Below are 18,199 nucleotides of genomic sequence, written 5' to 3'. Positions count from 1 at the left end.
CGGCTCAAGCGACTGCCATTGATGGCTGAAGCTGCAGAGCGCGCTTCCAGGTAGGTCGTGACCAAGAGCATGCGGCAAGCTGCGCTGTCCGTCTCAAAAGGCTTCTGTCACATGAATAACCCAAGAAAATGGAATTGGGTATGACAGCTGAAAGACAGCAGCCTGTTCAATTTGCTCATCGGCTTTCTGACGACGCTCAGGCGTTTCCCAGGTGCGAAGGACCTTTTCAGTAACGAGAATGGAGAGTCCAGGTCCAAAGAGCCCCAAATCTAGCAGTATTCGGCCAGAAATGCAACTTCAGAGGTGATCTTTGGACTTTGGCAGAACCAGATCTCCTCCCATCAGAGGCATAGCCACCGTGAGCCCACGCTTTCACGGTATTGTTCTGAGTAATTACTATTGGATCCCCGTGAACGGGTCGGAGGCGACGTTGCTGACCACCCAGCAATCTGGCCGCCAGGTCCTGTTTGCGAACAGGCTGTAAGGCGGGGAATGCTGGTGGGAAGCATTGAGGCTGAAAGGTATACCGGCAGCAGGTATACAGATGCCTCCTTGATCCTGCAATGGCTGTCAGAGCCATCGAAGTTCATCTACTTCATTGTGAGCAGGGCAGACACCAGATTCAGAGCATACGACATATACCATCCACATGGTGTACTGTTGGTCTAACAATACCTATGTCCTGTTCCCAGGATCCCTGCCATCAAGGCGTACGCCTGTCTTAAGCAAAGGAAGGCTAGTACTTGACGAAAGCGCACTCCTCGTCAGTGAAGCCCTTCACCGCGTTTATACCACACCACCAGAGACTTTCATCCCATCACGTGGTCGCGATATTCACAGCCTGCGCACTGTGAATATCGCGACATTTAGACTGCGCGGTCGATGTTCACTATGTTCATTATCCAACACACCTAATCATGACGATGGCAACCTCCTCCCCCTCAAAGATCTCCTTGCTGACGCTCCCGGTGGAAGTCAGCAAGGAGATCTTGAGGAATCTCTTGCTCGTAGAGCGCAACCGCGGCCTGGAGACGGCCTTGGGGCCCCTGAACTGGCCTTACAGCCATCTGGCCAGAGACACCAACCAGTTTCGGGACTGGTGGAGGCGCTTCAACAAGATGGCGGAGCCAAGCAACCACACCATGAACCGCGACTCCGAACTCTTCTGGGCCCGAGGCCGCACCAAGAACACCATCACGCTCGACTTGGCCGTTCTGCGCGTCTGCAAACAGCTTTACGAGCAAGGAATCACGATTCTCCTGGAGGAGAACAAGTTCATCGCAATCTTTGGGGAGATGGCCGTGTGCCGCGACGAGATGAAGTGGTCAAAGATTTGGAAACCATATTGGCAATGGGACGCGGAGAACACTCGCTTTGTTGGATCGCCGGTCGAGGTCAAGCCAGTCTTGTCGCTTCTCTTGAATGGAGAAGATTATCATGAACGCTGGGCGAAGCTCGTGCCGGCCGCAGACCTGCCTGTTGTGGCTGCAGCAATGGCGATCGAACAATGGAGGGACATAGGGGCCCAGCTCCCCTTTATTGTTGACCTCAGAATCAAATCCGACGCGCAGCCAAGCGACTTTGGAGGAAACAACAAAGAAGATGACATTGTCGATTACCTCGCACCGCGCCTCCTGGTCTGGATTGGTGAGAGTATCAGAACCGTCACGGTCAGCATCGGACGGCCCGAGACAGTGGGAAGCATCCAAGTATGCGTCGACATTGCACAATCACTCATCAGCGTCACCAGAGCCTGGCGCCTCTTACCACGAAACAAACAGACAACTCTTTACCTCCAGAAGTTCATGTCATACCTCAATAAGATCGATCAAGCCATCAAAGATGGCAATGCCGACAGAGCACTCTTCACCTTCTGGCAACTCACTGACGAGCTGCAATGCTTCCACTGGCATCCAGCCATTCGCCCCCTGCTCGCCGCGCGAGATTTTGACGCTTTCCAGCTCACCGACTTACCAAACGCATACTGGACCATCTACTCACTTGCCTGCCACCGCATGGCCACCGCCGCCTTACAGACTGTCCCTTCCAACTTCTTCGGACCGACCTCGTTCTTGCATTGGGCCATCATGCGCGCTGAAGTGCCAATGATTCATTTCGCCCACCAGAGAGACTGGCAGCTGCGCACAGTCCTTCAGATCGCTCGTCTTCTCATCCAAGCAGGCTCGACACGCTGGGAGCTATACGACTGCGTGTACACTGCTGCCGAGCATTTCGACCTTCGTTCGCCAAACGCCCGCCATCCTGACGGCAATCCAAAATTCCGGGACTTGAAAATCAGTCTGCCATCGTACAAAAGACTCTCCCTTCAGCCGCAAGAGTACCAGTACCCTCACCCACGCCATCTGACAGCTGGAGATATCGCTGGAATCGATTTTTTGGTCGGAGAATGGACGGAGGAGGTCCAGAACGTGTACGGAGAGGCCAAAATGAGCCTGCATCAAGTCTAGGTAGATAGACATAATGACATGAGTTAAGACGCATACACCTACGGTAGTCATGTGATTCGCACCAGGGAGCAGTTCCATGATAGTAGAATGCAGTGATGGTGATAGAGTCCAAACCTTGCCATTTCATGCGTCCATCGTCCTTTGCTTACGAAGGACTCCGCAGGTCCATTCGTATTTTCTCTTGCTTTGGCTTCGAAGTTTTCCCAATACCTGTTGAGGCACTTGTTTGTCGTTGACAGCGACACCCCACGAGGCCGTATCTGAGTGTGAGAGAGCCCTTGGCTTCGATGGTCTCCCGTATTTCATCTGGTCGAGTTCTGTACTTTTGTCGGCGAGGCTGCCTGATTTTCAATCATACCCAGTTATGTGCGCGATCGAAGCTTGTACTGTTGTTGCCATGGGGCGCCTGATCGAAGAGGGAGATGCCCCTTAAGGCGACGGGCGCGAGCTGTGCAGGTGGCTTGGCCCCCCAATCATCCGTCACCCGCGGTGATCCTCAAATCTTCTCAAAGCTTCGCCACCGTTCTCATTGTCGACCAGGGACCGAGGGTGCTTCAAATATCGTTGTCGCAGCATCAACTCCGCTCGTTTGTGACAGAATTCAAAGGCCACCCAAAAGAACAGCAGAAGCCATATGTGACAGTGCGAAAGTCGATCAGGTCATGGGCAACAAAGTCCACGTATACGAGCACACTAGCTCGTACAATGCAATTTCGCACAAATCCCCCCAAGGACTACAGTGTCTTAAGGCTCTATTCAGCGAATATGACAGCTCGAACCCGAGTCGAATGAAGTTGAATGATCTGTTTACAGCAGATTTCCAGGACAACACCAATGGTAGCGACAGAAATACGGGTCGTGATGAGACCATCGACTCTATCATCTCATCAAGAGCAAAGTGTACGCGGCACCAAATCGACCTGAAACATGCCTGGTGCCTCGAGAACTCAGGAAGCAGCCAGACTGTCTTCTTTGAGGCCGTACGCTTCATGTATCTAGATGGCGATTCAGATTGGACGCGAATTCCGCTTTCAGGAAGGATAGAAGTGAGAGTCAAAGAGAACAGATTCTCGCTGAAAGACGCCATTGCCCAGATCGCCAGTCGGAGAATGACATCTGATGCCAGTCAGCTGGTGAGAAAGGAAATGTGGCGTACAGCTTCAATGCCCCTGAGCCCAGCCGAGACGCAATCTTTGGGTCTACAACCTTCCAACAGTCAGCTTGCTCTGCCGAACGTGTCAGAACTCCCAACTGCCCATACCTTGTCCTCGATGGATAACAAGCCATTGCCTGGTTATCAAAAGTCGCAATCGAGCAAAGATGCATCAACCGGGACGCCGACTGTAACCTCTGGAAGTTCGGTAGATGTGATCGAGAAGCTGTGAGCTGGGGTGGACCATGGTTCCGCTTACAGAGAGGAGTGTTGCTGCATAAGTGAAGCGAGGGACGGCAAACTCTTCGAGCGAGGAGAGAGATTGATGCAGTGACGCTGCATCGGATGTTCGCCTATCATGGTCTCCAGGGTAGTGTAGCTTTGGTCCTGCGATCGGTCTGTTCCAGGGAAAAGGATATCGAGATTTTTGTGGATTTGCATCGTCAAGGCTTTTCCGATTGTAACGCCGTCTTTGGTGGAGGAGCAGTTCTTCCAAGACCTCCCCTCATGAGTCTTTCGAATCTGTTCTCCATCTTGCTCAAGAACCCTCTGTAGTCTCGACCTGGCATTTCAGGATTCCGCCAGCCATCTCTGCACCACACGCTCCAACTGCCCATCTCACGAGCCACAAGAACATCAGTAGCAAGTCTGTCACCAACAATCACGATCTCTTTGGGATCTTCAGTGACACCGTGATCTTTAAAGTATCTCAGAATGTCTGGCCCGCAGAGGGGTTTCTTTCGGTCCGGGTGTTGTCTCAGCACCGGGAGACCAAGCTCGAGTTCCAGCTGCTTTGCCTCTGCTTCATGCTCTGGAGCTGAGGAACTGCCAGCAGTGTTGGATACTATCAAGATACTGTGCACATTTTGGGAGAACTCCGGACTTTGCCTGATCTTCTCGACCTTACTGAGGTAGGCTTGATGCAGGTTAGCCGTCTCCGGCGGACAAATCGTGTTATCTTTGTCTAGGACAATTGCTCGAATTCTAGGCTTGGTAGGAAGAGAGGGTCCGATTGGGAGCGGAAGAGACAGCAAAGTCGGAATGGTTCCATGAGGCAGAAGAGTGGACGGGTCATGCAGCGCGTAAGCGAGCGTCAAGCGAAGGGCTGGTACATTGGAAAAGAGCGGCATGACAATGCAATGGACGAAGATGGTAGTAAAGTGCGTCGAAGTGGGTGAAAATGCCCTTCAGTGACTTGCGAAGTGCAGGCGAGGCTTGAGGCTTCTTGGATTGATGGAGATAAGATCGGATTTAGTCATGCACCTACAAACCTCCAAACCTCGAACCTGCGCCGCTTTTTCACTGCGCTGCGACATCGCAAAGTCCAACACCACAGTCTCGAATTCCAGCGCCAGCAACAACTCACGCACCTTCAGCCGACGTCTTGCTCCTTGCAAGTCTTCACACCGACTCTTAGACCTGCCCACCTTTGTCCAAGTCCGCCTGCTCTAGATCCGGTCACGATGGGCAAACTAACATCCACGATCGGCATACCCATCAAACTGCTCAATGAAGCACAGGTAAGCCTCTGCAACATGCGGCGCGGTATCGAAAGAGTAAAACTAATCAGATTCATGATCAGGGGCATGTTGTTACGTTAGAACTCACGTCCGGCCAAGTTTACCGTGGAAAACTCCTTGAAGGTAGGTGCCCAGAATCCATCGTGCTCCAGTCAACGCAGGACAACTCTCTTTCCGGCGCTCTTTGCTCAAAATTACTGCGAATATACTGACCTTTCTTCTTCAGCCGAAGACAATATGAACGTCCAACTCAAAGACATCACCGCGACCGCACGCGATGGCCGGGTATCACATTTGGACCAAGTCTACATTCGAGGTAGCCACGTGCGGTTCTTCATCGTCCCCGATATGTTGCGAAATGCGCCCATGTTCAGATCACGAGGCACAAGAGGTCGTGGTGTTGGTCTGGCTAGAGGAAGGGCTACGGTCAACAGAGCAAGAGCTGGACGAAGAGGCTGAACGAGGCACCAGGGAATTGCTACGTTACCAAGAAAAGGCGCATATGTTTGAAGTATTGGTTGATATCTCAAAGGGTGCTCGGAAGGTGTTTCTTGCGCGAGGAAAAGTCCTATAAATCTCTGTCGCGCATGGCAAGGGCGCCCTATCTGTGGAAGGGCGGAAATGGGAAGTTGATGATACCCAACGAGAGAACGTACGCCCTTGCGTTAACAAGGGCAAGACCTGAATGAGAGGCAGGTCGAAGAGCCCTATGTCTGGGTCTGAATGTGAATCTGGATAGTCATGACTTTTGCGGCCTCCTACGCCTGCTGACGAGGCTGTGTGGAAGCCTTGCCTGCCAAGGCCCAATATAAATGATGTTCCGAGCATTTGCTTTACTACTAGGTATTTCATCATAGACAAGGGCATGAAATCCCAGATTCACTGCTGATTTAGGTGTCCTTGAAATGGCGCAGCTGGAGATTGACGTCCTCCAAGTCGATAGTAAAGATCGACTATTGTGACACAACGAGAAGCGAGCAACAATAAGGTACCAAACCTGAGGTGGTCAAGATGCCCGACGCCCCTGCTAAACCATCCGCCCTACGCCTCCTGATACTCGCGCCATCTTCTGATCCAACATCGGTACCTCCCTTCTCAAATCTTCTACACGCCATCACCGGCTCAAAGCCTTCGGACGAAGTCACTTCGTTTTCTGGGTACACATCCCATCCGCCACTCAGCCTACGAACGAAATACTACAACGCCGATGTGAGTATCTGGTGCGACGAACTACCGTCCACCAGTGTCTCATCAGCGGGCCGTGACAAGTCGACATTGACCGACCTTGCCAATCCAGACGGCAGCGAAGTCCCATCTTCTACAAGCGAGAGCGAGACGCTTCTGGCAGCGCCGCCTACCAAGGGGTCCGCCGAAGATGCCGGGAATACCCACTCGACCCTAGAGGAATGGCAATCTCAAATGCTCTCGCCCGCTGCCTGTGAGGTCCGCGCTGTGATCGGCGGGATCATTCTCATCTTACCTACATCGCCACCATCATCATCACACTCTGATGCATTCTCACAATCACACATGTCCCTCGTCGAAGCAGTCCATTCTCTCCGTGAGGCCGCCGAGGACGAAAGCTACGGGCGGGATATCGCTTCGATCGTGGTTCTGCAATCGACATCCCCCAGCATCACCCCGGCCAAGCTGTCCCAGATAACGGAGCAGCTCGAAGAGTCCTGCCTGTCAGACAAGGGCATTCTAGGCTGGGATTTCGTCGCATGGAACGGCGAGCCTTCCACGGCTGAGAGCGCCGATGAGCGTAATGAATATGGCGAGAAGACGGGCATCCGGCGAGTCGTTGAAGTCCTCGAGGGTGTCGACTGGTCCGCCACGCCGAATCGGGGTGACGACGAGGATGGATTCGACTTCGACGAGCTTGATATTGATGTGGACGTCGACGACCCCGAAGATGGAGGCTTCTCTCCGAGGAACATTCTACGCAATGCCCGATTATCCGGCCTTGACTACGAGCTACAGCGCGAGATGATGGAGTTGAAAATATCACTCGGCGACGCCCAAGGCGCAGAACCTGAGACCGGCGAACAAGCCAGGACAGATGTCAGGGATGAAGACGTCCAAGTCGAGCAGCTCCAAGGCTTGATGGAGCGAGTCGTGGCCATCCGCGAAGCCGGCTCTGAAATGCCGCGCACAGAGAGGGAGAAATTTGCAAAAAGGGAAATTGGCAGGATCATCCGAGAAATGGGCTAGGATAGTGCAATGCATTGCGTGCATTGATACAATGTTGATTGCTACAAACATCAACCCGACTTTTCGGCCAAAGGGTCCCCTGCGATTGTAAACCCTTGATTTGCATAGCGGACACTATTAGAAGTACTAGGACAAATGCAACGCCACGATCGTCAGGCTGTGCTGCTGCCGCGTCCTGGAATAGAAGTACTGGCTCATGAAGTCGTCAAGGCCGTCGTAATCATGTATCCCGAGATGTGTTTCAGCAACGTATGGCGCCCGCTCGAGAAACCATGATTCTTCCGGCTCCCCCTGTGCGTTGAAGTGGCCGGTCATCAAGGCCCAGAGGAGGAGAGCATTCTCGTTGTATTGTTTTGAGTGTAGATTTCGTAAAGGCTGTCCCAATGGTTCGTTCAGCGGGCTTGACCAGTAAGACGAAAATGGCGAGGCTGGAGGTTGGGGTTGTGACTGGAAGCTACCTGTCATCTCGGCTTCTGTGCCCAAGGAGGTCGTCTTGGAGGACCAATCCTTGTCGATCGCGTTCAATGCGTGCTGCAGACGACGCATATTCGGCCGAGCCGAGCGAAAAGCCACCCTATTCGTGCAGCGTATGAGGATAAGCAGAAGCGCAATCCTCAATACTTCGGCTTTCCGGGCGCTGATAGTTTTGTGGCCGAAGAATGGATTAGCGGGCAACAAAAGCAGCCGATGAACCAGTGCTCGGGCACGTTTGCACATCCAATCTGCATCTCGCTTGGTTGCATTCGGGGTGCGCCACACACATTTCGCCACAGTAAGCACATCAAGAATGTCTCGAAGGACAGGTGCCAATAATGGATGAACCGCGTCTGCAAGCGAGTCCTCGCTCGAAACCGGATCCCAGAGTGCAAGCCAACGTCGTGGAGGCATCTACAAGGATGTCGACCTGATGGGGAACGGTTGCACCTTGAACAGAACTATAGGAGTGAGTCGAATGGCCAACCTGGCCAGCCGCAAAGGCGCCGACTTCCTCTCTGATAAGTGCCATCCTGGACCTCTTCAGTGGTCCGGGATCGTACATGACGGGAAATTCAGGCAACCGGCCAGTCTCGATACATATCAGGTTATCAATGTTCACGATTCCTTCTCTTGCGAACGCATCGGATGGGTGGCCGAAATTAGCCAGCGGGAACAGCTTCTTCGCTGCTTGCACATGTATTGTTGCAGCGTCATAACGTTGACATATCCATTCTGCTAAGGCAAGACACTGGATAGAGCGTAGGAGTCCTGAATCGATAGGCATGCCTTGATCTTGACATTCGAGCATTCTTTCTCGGATCTCCTGTAGTGTCAATTCCAGGTAATACTACGGTGGGGGAAAGTTCATCATTGGTACTCGTGATATATGGACCATTCTGGCGGCCATAATGACCATAAGCCCCGCAAAGCGAAGCTTTGATTGCATGGCCCCCTGGAGAGCCCTGTCTCGGACGGCCGCATATCGATGCACTGGCTGAAGATGAGGCGGAAGGATTTCAGTCTTGTCATTGTGAGCTCCAGTCACAGCAAAAATCCAGTAATATCTGATCAGCGCTTGGACATGCCGAGTAATAGGAAGTGGTGTGGCAGAGAAAGGATCGATGCCAGAGCCTGAATGATAGTTGCATCTTGGTACGCTATCATCGTTGCGACGGTGTCGCTTGAGCCAGTCGTTGACCTGCCTGGGGATTGAAGAACGTCCAGTCGGAAGTCGTTGGGGCTGGGCTTGGATGTCATCGTTTCCTTCCCAAGACGTAGAAGGACTCTGCTGAGGAGGGGCCTTGTGGTCTGGACTCGTAGAGCTGTAACATAGGGCTATTAGCGCCTGGAAGTGGAAAGAGTTCTAGTATCAAAGCCGAAGAACGGTCTGCAGTGCGGCTTCAATCGTGCCGGACGCCGTCACTTGGGGCTCTTCCTGAACAGCATCACTGCGCAGATACACACCGTCCCACGCATGATTCGAAGCTAGCTTACCTAGTACTCAGCGGCCTATGGCGATGTGAAAATGCAAGATTGAGCCGAGGAGGCTGTCTCCCTTTCTTCTCAGCATTAGTATCGGATTTTTTACGCTGAACGAAGGAAAAGATCCGGTGGGTTTCTCTGTGATCGCTCGACGATAGAGATAGTGATGCTTCGTCTTTGTTCACCCAAAGAAACGTTCTGTTCTTCTGTTTCCTCTCCGGCATCCTTCAGCGCGATCATGTCCTAACGAGTACAACAGACAAGCCGACGTCTTCGCGACAGATGCAAGGGCAGGACGTTATTAAAGATAGCGGACTGCCAGCTTGCCAGGCAGAGCCCGCATTGTCAAGAGCAAACCCCGGCGGAGGCAAAAAAGGTCATATCATACCTTACGGCAAGATCTAGGTTTGCCCAAGATGTCCTAGAGACTTCGGATGGCCACTTGAGGCCATTCCACTTACAGTAGGAATGCAGCATCGCTAATCAGAGCAACAGAAGGGAATATCGATGGAGGGTGGGCGGTTGAATATGCAAGCTGACAAAGTGATCAACATCTGGATCTGCCCAATCACCAGCCAAGTCTGACTAAGCAGATCCAGATCATTTTTTAACCGATCTAAAGAATATTCTCCCGACATTATTTGCATTGTTCTCTACGCACAGAGCCTCATGAGAAGATGATCAATCTATAGCGACTTCAAGGCCGAGTTTCGTCAGGTCCACTGCCATTGGTAGGCTTGCACCCGTCTCTTATCTTGCGTGACTCTCGAGTCCTCCATACCATTTCCCCCATATCCCTGCTTCCACGATTTAACAATCCAGCCTTCATATCGCCATGACCACGCTCGTCGTCCCCGGCCAAGTCCTAGCGAGCACATCCACCCACCAAGCCGGTCCAGGCACACACATCTATGAAAACAACATCCTCGCCTCGATCGTTGGCCAAACCTCGACCACTCCCGCCCCGAACAAGACCAGCAAACCTACCATCTCAGTCCCCCGTCAAGGCCCGACCCCGACGAGCGTCAACTCTGCAGCGGACCTCCCAAAAGTCGGCTCGACCGTCCTCTGCCGCGTAACGCGTGTGCAGCAACGCCAACTCGCTGCATCAATCCTCCTCGTCGACCCGTCCGCTCAAGACGTCGTCTCCTACACTAAAATCACGAACGATGACCTTCAATTCCAAGCCGTGCTGCGCCGCGAAGATGTGCGCACCCACGAGAAAGACAAGGTCGTCATGAACGACATGTACAGAGTCGGAGACATCCTGCGAGCCTCCGTGATCAGTCTGGGCGACGAGAGAAATTATTACATCAGCACGGCGGGCAACGACTTCGGTGTGGTGGTTGCGACGAGTGGGACTGGCAACGCCATGGTTCCGGCAAGTTGGAAAGAGATGAGGGACGTTGTGACCGGCCACGGCGAGAGTAGGAAAGTCGCAAAGCCGATGTGATCAACCAGTAGGTTCCGCTACTTCGATATGAGCATGCCTGTCTTTGGAGGTACAGCAGGTGCCGACCTTCGCCTATCAACCCTTCAACGTCTCCGAGTAATCATGGGTACCAGCATCGGATCTGCTACGCGCACAAAACACATGCGAAGGCGGCGAACATCGTGGTGTGCCGTCACGTTTGAAAAGGTCAATCTCAGCTGCGACCGATCTCTGCAGCGGCCACATTCCAGCTAGCCCTCCGCCATTTAATTATCCTTGCAAACAGAGGATGTCGCAACCGTTCTTCCGTCTGAGTACACAGCAAAGGCCCATCATAGGGAATTCCTGTACTAGAAGCCTTCGACTTCGTGAAAGATCAGCATCCATCACTGAAAGCGCTGAGACAGAATCTCGGCGCCAACACTGGTGGAAGCGAGCTGTCACATCTTCTCACAATTGAGAAATCCCCGGCAGCATGAATGGCCCAAGTCGTCCTCGGGCTTACATATTCCCTGCTTTTTGGTCTCTCAACCATACCTCTCCAGTATCCATGGTCACGACCTTTGCAATGTCAGACTGTGTTCGTCACGGGAGGAAGAAGAATCCTTTGCCCTGAAATCATTGGAATCATTCACTTGGTTCTTTTGAACTTGGAGGCTTCCCCTGTCCAGGTCTGGCATCGCTTCACTATCTAAATGAGACGTCAGAAAGAATTTATGGGAGGAGACATGAAGAACCTTCGTGCCCCATACTGGTCGGACTCGCAAAATGTATAATTAGTGCAATCAGGTTAAGAGAAAAGCTATATTCGAGCACTAGCGTCTCTCTCCTGGCAGACCAGAGTTTGCACAAGCCATTCTTTAATATGCGGATAGTCATTCCTCGCCCTCCTATCCTTGTTTACCATGTAACCAGCCTCTTGTGCAGCCAAACGGTAACGCGCCACAACGCCTCGCTATGCCGCTGCACCATCCTGTACGCATATTCAATCTCCATGCCAGGGGTATATAATGAACGGAAAACAATATTGTCTCTTTCACGAGATTCAAAACAACCGTTGCAAGCCACCTCATCCCTCCACCAGTGTCTGCTTCGGGCCTTTCCCAAGCAATTCAAGCGATCTCTGAGCAAGAGCAATCACTTCACCCTCACCTTCTTCGCCCTCTTCATCATCAGATTCGACATGCTTGTCAGCAATCGTCTTCACCCTCTGGATAATGTCTTCGGACTGGGCGACCAGGTTGACAAGCTTCTTATCATCCGACTCCAAGAGTTGTAGCAATGTCCAGATTGCGATGTGTTGAAAAGTAGGATCACCACTCGCCAAAAAACGCTTCAAATAGCCATGGATGCCGCCTTTTGGTTCGTTCCAGTCACGAACAAAGATCGAATAGTCGCCCACTTTGGAAGATAAATTGCCCAGAGCAGCCGCACTATTGCCTTGGACCTCGATACTTTCAGAGTCGGTCAAAGGAATGAGAACGTCGAAAACGCCCAAGTTGAGAAGGTGAGGCTTGAGCTCGTCGCTCAGAGCCAAAACCGCAATAGCAGCCGTCATCTCAGACTGGACACTCAAGGGAACATGCAACACCAGTTCCTTGCATTTCTGAACGGCTCCAGCTTCCAAGACAAGCTGTTTGTTTCGATCCGAGCTTGCTGCAAGGTTGCGAAGAGTCGAAATGGCGTGACATTGAATCTCTTCGTTGTCGGTTGAGCCAAGAAGGTCGACCAGAGGTTTGAGGAAACCAGCATCGATGATAGGTGATTCGTTCAAGGGATGAATAGAGATGTTGCGGATACAGGCGACAGCAGAGAGTATAAGCGGGAGATAGGAGGACTGCAAGAGCCGGAGAAGTGGTTGCAAGCCTCTAGCTCGGACGATTTCCAATTGGTACTTCTCGTCAGAGGCCAGGTTTCGTAGAGCCAGAGCCGCTTGACATTGCACCTTCGGCGTGCCAGAGTCCATTAGTTGTACCAGAGACTGTACAAGGCGAGACTCGGTTTGAGCTAGCTTCTTTCTGTTGGAAGCATCAACCGCAATATTGCTCAAAGCCGTCGTACAGTAGTATTGCACATCCATGTCCGGAGAGGAAAGAAGTTGAACGAGGACAGGTATGGCTCCAGCATTGACGAGCTGCTGTCTATTGTCGTCTAGAAGATGTTAGAGGATGCGCCTTAACAAAAGATATCCGGTCTTACCAGAATGTGTCATATTGAGCAATGCGCCAGTAGCGTTCCTTTGAACTCGCATGTCTTTCGACTTTGCTAGTCTCGTCAGCGGCCCCAGAGCTCCTGACCTCGCAATCTTTGCCTTGTTGTCTTCGTGGGTAGCAAGATTAGTAATGCAGCCGACGGCATTGCATTGAACCTCGACGTTTGGCGACATCATTTGGCGGATGAGGGGAGGCAGACCTCCCAGTTGGACAATGGCAACCTTATTTTCAGCTACATTTTGTCAGCCTGGCCTTTATTCTTAATGCATACGACGTACTGTTGACTGCCAAGTTGCCCAATGCAGCACTCGCTGCTCTCTGAACCTCGATGTCAGGATTTTGTAGAAGGAACAGTATCGGCTCCAGCACATCCCGGTCGACTTCTCTCACATCTGGGGCATCGTCAGAATTCCACGTCTTCCAGTCTCTTTTCAACCTTCATACCTCTCTCTGTGATCTCGGCAAATGTAAGACTGGCACTTCGTTGAAGGTCAACATTGTCGGAGTAAACCAGGGTGCATAGAGCTCGTAACGGCTCGCCGGAAAAGAAATCTGTCTCGCCGCGCTGTCTCCGTTAGGCCCTGTTGCCAACACATTTTTCAGAAGTAGCGTACATTCTCAAGATATTGTAAAAGGTCAGCGACGGCTTCCCGTTCACTGTCTGCTAGGGCGGGTTCGTAGAGGTTATCTTTTGGCCGACCTGAATAGATCATCGTCAGTACGCAATTGCCCAGGTAGAGTGATAGAGCACTAACCTCTGCAGGACGAGCAGAGAGAGGAAACTGTATTCCCCATTTCGAGACAGAGGGTCTTGGGGGGGACGAAGTCGAAGGCGTGGGTTTTGGCGATCAGCGAGGCGGCACTCGTGAGGGCTCAGGCGAGGGTCGCAGCCAGGAATAGAAGGCCGAATTGTAAGCAGCTCATCTGATGCGGGATGCCACTGGAAATGCAGAGTAATTTATGCTCGAGGCTGTTGAGGAGAAGATGAAGCAAGCTCAAGTCCTCGAAATGCCTGCGTTTGGACCGCTGACCACACAGGCCGCAGGCACGACCACAACCCAATGTGTGGAATCAGCAAGCACCACGAGCGGGCTGGCTATCGATGAAGTGATGGCACCTGCAGTCGGCAGAGGAGTTAGTCGTCGTCGAGGGCCGACGTGATGATGTGTGGAAGCTGCAGTCGACCAACAAGTCTAGAGCAAGCCGAAGTCACGGAAATACACGTGTGGACTTGGAATCTTGCAGACGCGGGCGTCAGTTTAGTTACCTGAGTTTAGGTGCACATGTTGTTTAGGCTGCACCTGCACCCGCTGAAACGGAAAAAGGGTACTCCTGATAGGTGCCTGACTGGTTGGCATCGGGAGTGGGTTGACGTTGCGGTCTCGCTTACTGAAGGGCAGCAGCCGAATAAAGGCAACTCCCGCGATCCGGCAGACATCATCATCACTAAAACATTTGTTTAAAGAAGCAACTCGTCGCCTGCATGCTCTCGAGTATTGCTCAGGCACACATTTCGTTCATGATCCTACAGATGTCTGCTACGTCTATGCCGCATCTCTTCGAGCTAACCTCCGCAAGCTACACTTGATGGCAATACTGCGAGAAATGAACAGCTGTGATCCCAGATGCTTCTTTCACGTGCCTCCAACGTCATCACACCACTTGGGCATCGAAGCCTGTCGCCAGGGTCGCTCCAGGACGCGATTGCATGGAGCATGGGGTCTGTCAAAAGAACCAGGGTCTCATTCGAATAAGATAATCAATGATTGTCTATCCTGAACGTCCTATGTATCCACCTAGGGTTATCATCTCTAAAGCTCAGGGCAAAAATATGCTAATGGTGGCCTTCCCGTTTCCAACCTCCCAGTTTGCGGTGCTACGCAATGTTCCATTACTCCCTTCAAACGCCAATTGGTGATTGCTCAATGTTTCGAACACAAATTCAAAAGAAAATCGTGGATATCATGCAGACGTCCATGTCCTGGTCGATTATTTCCGGCTGCCGAACAGCGGACCTTGCTTGATGATGGGTGAATAGATCCCAGCTGGTGTCAATGGCTCCTGAGTTGGCCGAAGTTGCTCAAGAACACGCTTGAGATAAGACTTTCTCTTGATTGAAGAGCAGGAGTCATCAGACTCATTGGACTCACGTCGAGACGATGTCTTTGCGGAGTGCTTCTCAGCCTCGACGATGTTGAAGTATGAGAGGTAGGTGGCCGGCATGCTGATTGATGCGTAAAGAGATGGATTGACTGGGCTAGATTGGTATGGCTTGTGGAGGATATGTATGTATAGCTTGAGATGGAGGCAGAAACGAGGAGCAAGTATTGGGCTATTTCTTGTGAAGCTTGTTGGCTGGAGAATGAACATCGTCTCCTACAGCATCCGAGGGCACGGCTTATATACTCCCGACTTACCACAGATTCGAAGACCATGTTGTCCCCTGCGCAAAGTGGACAGAACTCATACCACGCCCTGTAGCGTTGTGTTGCAATGCTATGACATTGTCGAATCACCAGTGTCTGAGGAGTATAAACGGCCCTTGCCAATCAGCAGTCAACATACACCCGCCCTTTCGCCCCAGAGCGTGTATAACTGTCTTTAGCGGAATCAATGTGTCAAAGCACGTGTCGACCTGCTTTTAGCGATCGTCGTGGATCATGGCCACTCAAGAGTCGTGGAAAATTTTCTCAAATTTTTCCTGACTAAGACCTCTAACGGCAACGTGCCGTGGCACCACTGACATGTCACGAATCCTTTGTCCAAGAAAATCTCAATTGATGGGGTAAGAGAAAGCAAGGAAAGCAGACGTCACCTGCGCAAAGAAAAACAGGCCAGAATCAACCCGGGGAGAGGTCATGGCTCGAAAGTCTGTTATCCTCAGCCTTGTGACCAAGAGTATGTACTCTAATTCCAGGAGGAACAGCATTGACCATTTGTCGTCCTGAACTCAGCGCTCAGCCTCGAGCTGCTATCAACATCACTCTTGCATGGACGTTACGCTGTTTGAAGGCCACACCCTCAAGATAACTCGAGTATAAACGAAACTTTCTTCGGTGGGTTATGAACTATGTTACAGTACTTTGGTCTTACCGGTCCCGGTCATGGCCAGGTATGAATCAGCAATACATTGTCCAAGGCGAAGCACAGGGCATTCTTGAGTTTGCTTGATAGCCTGCATTTGCTGTGGCGAGCAGTCCTTCGAAGTTTCTGGGGATCACAGGTTTCCACTCCGATCCAGCAACTAGAATTGAAGGCTCAATCATAAGAGCTCCTTATGACTCACGACGCTTTTGCATCGCGACTGTTGCAGGAACCGAAGAGTTCGTTGAATGCATGTCACTTCTGCATGCACCTGGCTGTTTTATCGTGCATCGCTGGCGACTCGATGGCTTCTTACCATGGCGTAGGAAGCAAAGGGGTAGACCCGAAAATATGGTTTGAATACAAGCAGCATAGAATACCCACCAACCAACCGTGATGAGAATGTTGCAACAAACGCTGAACACGCATGTGTGAGTTGTGTTCAATACCTCCGTCTTTGTCTGGGGTCGTCGTGCCCATCGTTTTCGTGATACCGCTTTCTCGAGCCATAGTCGTCTTCGCGTCTGCCTCCGGCATATCGGTCACGATCACGATCTCGGTTTCGATCTCGGTCGCGGTCGCGGTCATAGCCCCGGTCTCGCCCTCCAAGAGGATCTTGATTGCTTCCTGAACCACCTCCTCGATCGCCTCCATAACCGTTGCGTCGGTCGTCGTAACCTCCGCCATACCCACCTCTACCTCCCGGTCCGCTAGGTGCATTTGGCGGCGGAGGTCCACTTTGATAGCCTCCTTGTCGGCCACCGAAACCACCGCCTCCTTGGTAGCCAATGCCACCCCGCCCCCCATATCCGCCTCGGTCACCATATCCACCTCGATCACCACGGAAGCCACCACGGAAACCTCCACGGCCACCGAAGCCTCCTCTGAAGCCGCCACCAAATCCGGCCTGAGGAGCTCCAAATGTAGGCTTTGCAGGCGCTTGTTTTGTGTATCCACGTCCACCCAGGCCACCACCAAATCTTCTTGGTCTCCAGCCAGGCACCATACGGCCACGTTCGACGTCGACAACGATTCTTCGATCCTTGATTCGCATACCTTCTGATTCTTTGTAGGCGGCTAGAGAGAGCAACGAGGCGTCCGGGTCAGTCTGATGATTTCTTACCATGAAATCTGAAGGTGCAGCAAGAATGGGTGGCTGGGAGAGGAAAAGAAGTGCACGGAGAGAATTACCTCGCATATCCTTTTCACGTTCGTACACGATGAACGCATAGCCTCGATGTGGCTTCTTGGGCTTGGGGCTCGTCTCATCCTTGACAAGTCGTATTCTTTCGATGGGACCGAACCTTCCAAACTCACGTTCCAAGTCTGATTCTTTGACGTCGTAGCTCAGACGGCTGATGAACAAAGTCTTCGCCGCATCACCTTTGATTTTGGGGTCTTCATTAGGCTTGTAGCCTTGGAAATCATCCTTCTTGATCTCTTCCAGCCACTTGGTCTTCTCCAGTCGCTTTCGATCACGCTGTTGCAGCCACGATTCTGTAGGATGATGCACGTCTGTTTGTTTGTACTCTTCGAGCTTGGGAAGGAATGCAGCTATCCCAGAGAGCTGCGATACTTTGACAGCTCGCTCATCGGGTGCAGCGTCTTGAGGCGGGATGTATTTAAGAGGTGGTCGCGGTTGAAATAGGGCGAGAAGGTTGTGAGGGAGTTTGTCCGTCATCTCGGCTGCTTAGGACAGCTTGCTTGCTCCGAATAGTATGAAAGGATCATGAAGATAAGATCAAGAGAGAAGATGATGCTAGTAATACAGAACAATGGGCAGGGTGAAGGCGAAGGTAAGTTGAGGAACTGCCTGACACGCGCGTGCCGAAGTTCAAGAGAGGCTTCAGGAATTCCTGCGCAGCTTGGCTGTAGCCCCAAAACGGCTTAGCGTGTCTCCCTCGGAGAGGAATGCCTGCACTCACCGTTGATGCTTCATCTTGACCGTCTTTAACCTCAGGAGTGGCACAACTTCTAGGATGGCACAGGGCAATTAACACGAGTAACACCATCTTCATGGCAGTTACCGTCTCTTAACCGGCGTTTTATGGCCGTCACTAAGGACATCATCTTACACCTCTGGTGCCAGGTAGAACGCTGCCGATCACAAGTAGCAAGCATAGTATATCGAAATGACCAAAGGACGCCGAACATAA

The 18,199-nt window shown here is 51.9% G+C and overlaps 10 protein-coding genes across 11 annotated transcripts; 5 read left to right on the top strand and 5 right to left on the bottom strand.

Moving 5' to 3' along the window:
- Positions 1–923: 923 nt before the first annotated feature.
- Positions 924–2,468, top strand: PV05_00147 (uncharacterized protein; the record flags this gene model as incomplete). The annotated part of the gene is made up of 1 exon (XM_013465012.1): positions 924–2,468. The coding sequence occupies one exon, from the start codon at positions 924–926 to the stop codon at positions 2,466–2,468; it is 1,545 nt and encodes a 514-aa protein (XP_013320466.1).
- Positions 1,568–4,782, bottom strand: PV05_00145 (HAD phosphatase, family IIIA). The gene is made up of 2 exons (XM_013465010.1): positions 3,730–4,782; positions 1,568–3,674 (listed from the first exon to the last, which is right to left on the bottom strand). Exon 1 carries the CDS (start codon positions 4,749–4,751, stop codon positions 4,065–4,067), a length of 687 nt encoding a protein of 228 aa, XP_013320464.1. The 5' UTR covers positions 4,752–4,782; the 3' UTR covers positions 1,568–3,674; positions 3,730–4,064.
- On the top strand, positions 2,987–4,130 carry PV05_00146 (uncharacterized protein). The gene has a single exon (XM_013465011.1). It carries the CDS (start codon positions 3,131–3,133, stop codon positions 3,851–3,853), a length of 723 nt encoding a protein of 240 aa, XP_013320465.1. The 5' UTR covers positions 2,987–3,130; the 3' UTR covers positions 3,854–4,130.
- Positions 4,783–4,937: 155 nt separating the features above from the next.
- Positions 4,938–6,005, top strand: PV05_00144 (small nuclear ribonucleoprotein Sm D3). Its single transcript, XM_013465009.1, has 3 exons — positions 4,938–5,141; positions 5,204–5,264; positions 5,368–6,005. The coding sequence occupies exons 1-3, from the start codon at positions 5,085–5,087 to the stop codon at positions 5,598–5,600; spliced, it is 351 nt and encodes a 116-aa protein (XP_013320463.1). The 5' UTR covers positions 4,938–5,084; the 3' UTR covers positions 5,601–6,005.
- On the top strand, positions 6,006–7,355 carry PV05_00143 (uncharacterized protein; the record flags this gene model as incomplete). Its single annotated transcript, XM_013465008.1, has 1 exon — positions 6,006–7,355. Exon 1 carries the CDS (start codon positions 6,153–6,155, stop codon positions 7,353–7,355), a length of 1,203 nt encoding a protein of 400 aa, XP_013320462.1. The 5' UTR covers positions 6,006–6,152.
- Positions 7,356–7,481: 126 nt separating this feature from the next.
- Positions 7,482–8,640, bottom strand: PV05_00142 (uncharacterized protein; the record flags this gene model as incomplete). Its single annotated transcript, XM_013465007.1, has 2 exons — positions 7,482–8,243; positions 8,317–8,640. The coding sequence occupies 2 exons, from the start codon at positions 8,638–8,640 to the stop codon at positions 7,482–7,484; spliced, it is 1,086 nt and encodes a 361-aa protein (XP_013320461.1).
- Positions 8,641–9,974: 1,334 nt separating this feature from the next.
- PV05_00141 (uncharacterized protein) lies at positions 9,975–11,659 on the top strand. The gene is made up of 2 exons (XM_013465006.1): positions 9,975–10,045; positions 10,137–11,659. The coding sequence occupies exon 2, from the start codon at positions 10,150–10,152 to the stop codon at positions 10,765–10,767; it is 618 nt and encodes a 205-aa protein (XP_013320460.1). The 5' UTR covers positions 9,975–10,045; positions 10,137–10,149; the 3' UTR covers positions 10,768–11,659.
- On the bottom strand, positions 11,507–14,193 carry PV05_00140 (vacuolar protein 8). The gene is made up of 6 exons (XM_013465005.1): positions 13,715–14,193; positions 13,574–13,659; positions 13,404–13,524; positions 13,238–13,351; positions 12,946–13,191; positions 11,507–12,897 (listed from the first exon to the last, which is right to left on the bottom strand). The coding sequence occupies exons 1-6, from the start codon at positions 13,752–13,754 to the stop codon at positions 11,816–11,818; spliced, it is 1,689 nt and encodes a 562-aa protein (XP_013320459.1). The 5' UTR covers positions 13,755–14,193; the 3' UTR covers positions 11,507–11,815.
- A 511-nt stretch (positions 14,194–14,704) lies between these two features.
- On the bottom strand, positions 14,705–15,361 carry PV05_00139 (uncharacterized protein). Its single transcript, XM_013465004.1, has one exon. It carries the CDS (start codon positions 15,327–15,329, stop codon positions 14,949–14,951), a length of 381 nt encoding a protein of 126 aa, XP_013320458.1. The 5' UTR covers positions 15,330–15,361; the 3' UTR covers positions 14,705–14,948.
- Positions 15,362–15,859: 498 nt separating this feature from the next.
- PV05_00138 lies at positions 15,860–17,893 on the bottom strand. Of its 2 annotated transcripts, XM_013465002.1 has the most exons (2): positions 17,235–17,893; positions 15,860–17,120 (listed from the first exon to the last, which is right to left on the bottom strand). In XM_013465002.1, the coding sequence occupies exons 1-2, from the start codon at positions 17,722–17,724 to the stop codon at positions 16,486–16,488; spliced, it is 1,125 nt and encodes a 374-aa protein (XP_013320456.1). In that variant the 5' UTR covers positions 17,725–17,893; the 3' UTR covers positions 15,860–16,485. The 2 variants fall into 2 exon arrangements, with proteins under 2 accessions (XP_013320456.1, XP_013320457.1); XM_013465003.1 differs by having other exon boundaries at positions 15,860–17,893.
- Positions 17,894–18,199: the final 306 nt, after the last annotated feature.

Source organism: Exophiala xenobiotica (assembly GCF_000835505.1).
Source record: "Exophiala xenobiotica strain CBS 118157 unplaced genomic scaffold supercont1.1, whole genome shotgun sequence".
Lineage (NCBI taxonomy): Eukaryota > Fungi > Ascomycota > Eurotiomycetes > Chaetothyriales > Herpotrichiellaceae > Exophiala > Exophiala xenobiotica.
This window is presented reverse-complemented; position numbering and strand designations above follow the sequence as displayed.

Excerpts from the sequence above, each read along its gene's own strand:
- PV05_00146 (XM_013465011.1), top strand. The coding sequence starts at position 3,131 with ATGGGCAACAAAGTCCACGTATACGAGCACACTAGCTCGTACAATGCA.
- PV05_00145 (XM_013465010.1), bottom strand. The coding sequence starts at position 4,751 with ATGCCGCTCTTTTCCAATGTACCAGCCCTTCGCTTGACGCTCGCTTAC.
- PV05_00144 (XM_013465009.1), top strand. The coding sequence starts at position 5,085 with ATGGGCAAACTAACATCCACGATCGGCATACCCATCAAACTGCTCAAT. Across the intron at positions 5,142-5,203 it reads AACTGCTCAATGAAGCACAG|GGGCATGTTGTTACGTTAGA; the intron begins GTAAGCCTCTGC and ends ATTCATGATCAG. Across the intron at positions 5,265-5,367 it reads CCGTGGAAAACTCCTTGAAG|CCGAAGACAATATGAACGTC; the intron begins GTAGGTGCCCAG and ends TTTCTTCTTCAG.
- PV05_00141 (XM_013465006.1), top strand. The coding sequence starts at position 10,150 with ATGACCACGCTCGTCGTCCCCGGCCAAGTCCTAGCGAGCACATCCACC.
- PV05_00140 (XM_013465005.1), bottom strand. The coding sequence starts at position 13,754 with ATGGGGAATACAGTTTCCTCTCTCTGCTCGTCCTGCAGAG. Across the intron at positions 13,352-13,403 it reads TGCCGAGATCACAGAGAGAG|ATGTGAGAGAAGTCGACCGG; the intron begins GTATGAAGGTTG and ends ACGATGCCCCAG. Across the intron at positions 12,898-12,945 it reads GCTCAATATGACACATTCTG|ACGACAATAGACAGCAGCTC; the intron begins GTAAGACCGGAT and ends AACATCTTCTAG.
- PV05_00139 (XM_013465004.1), bottom strand. The coding sequence starts at position 15,329 with ATGTTCATTCTCCAGCCAACAAGCTTCACAAGAAATAGCCCAATACTT.
- PV05_00138 (XM_013465003.1), bottom strand. The coding sequence starts at position 17,724 with ATGACGGACAAACTCCCTCACAACCTTCTCGCCCTATTTCAACCGCGA.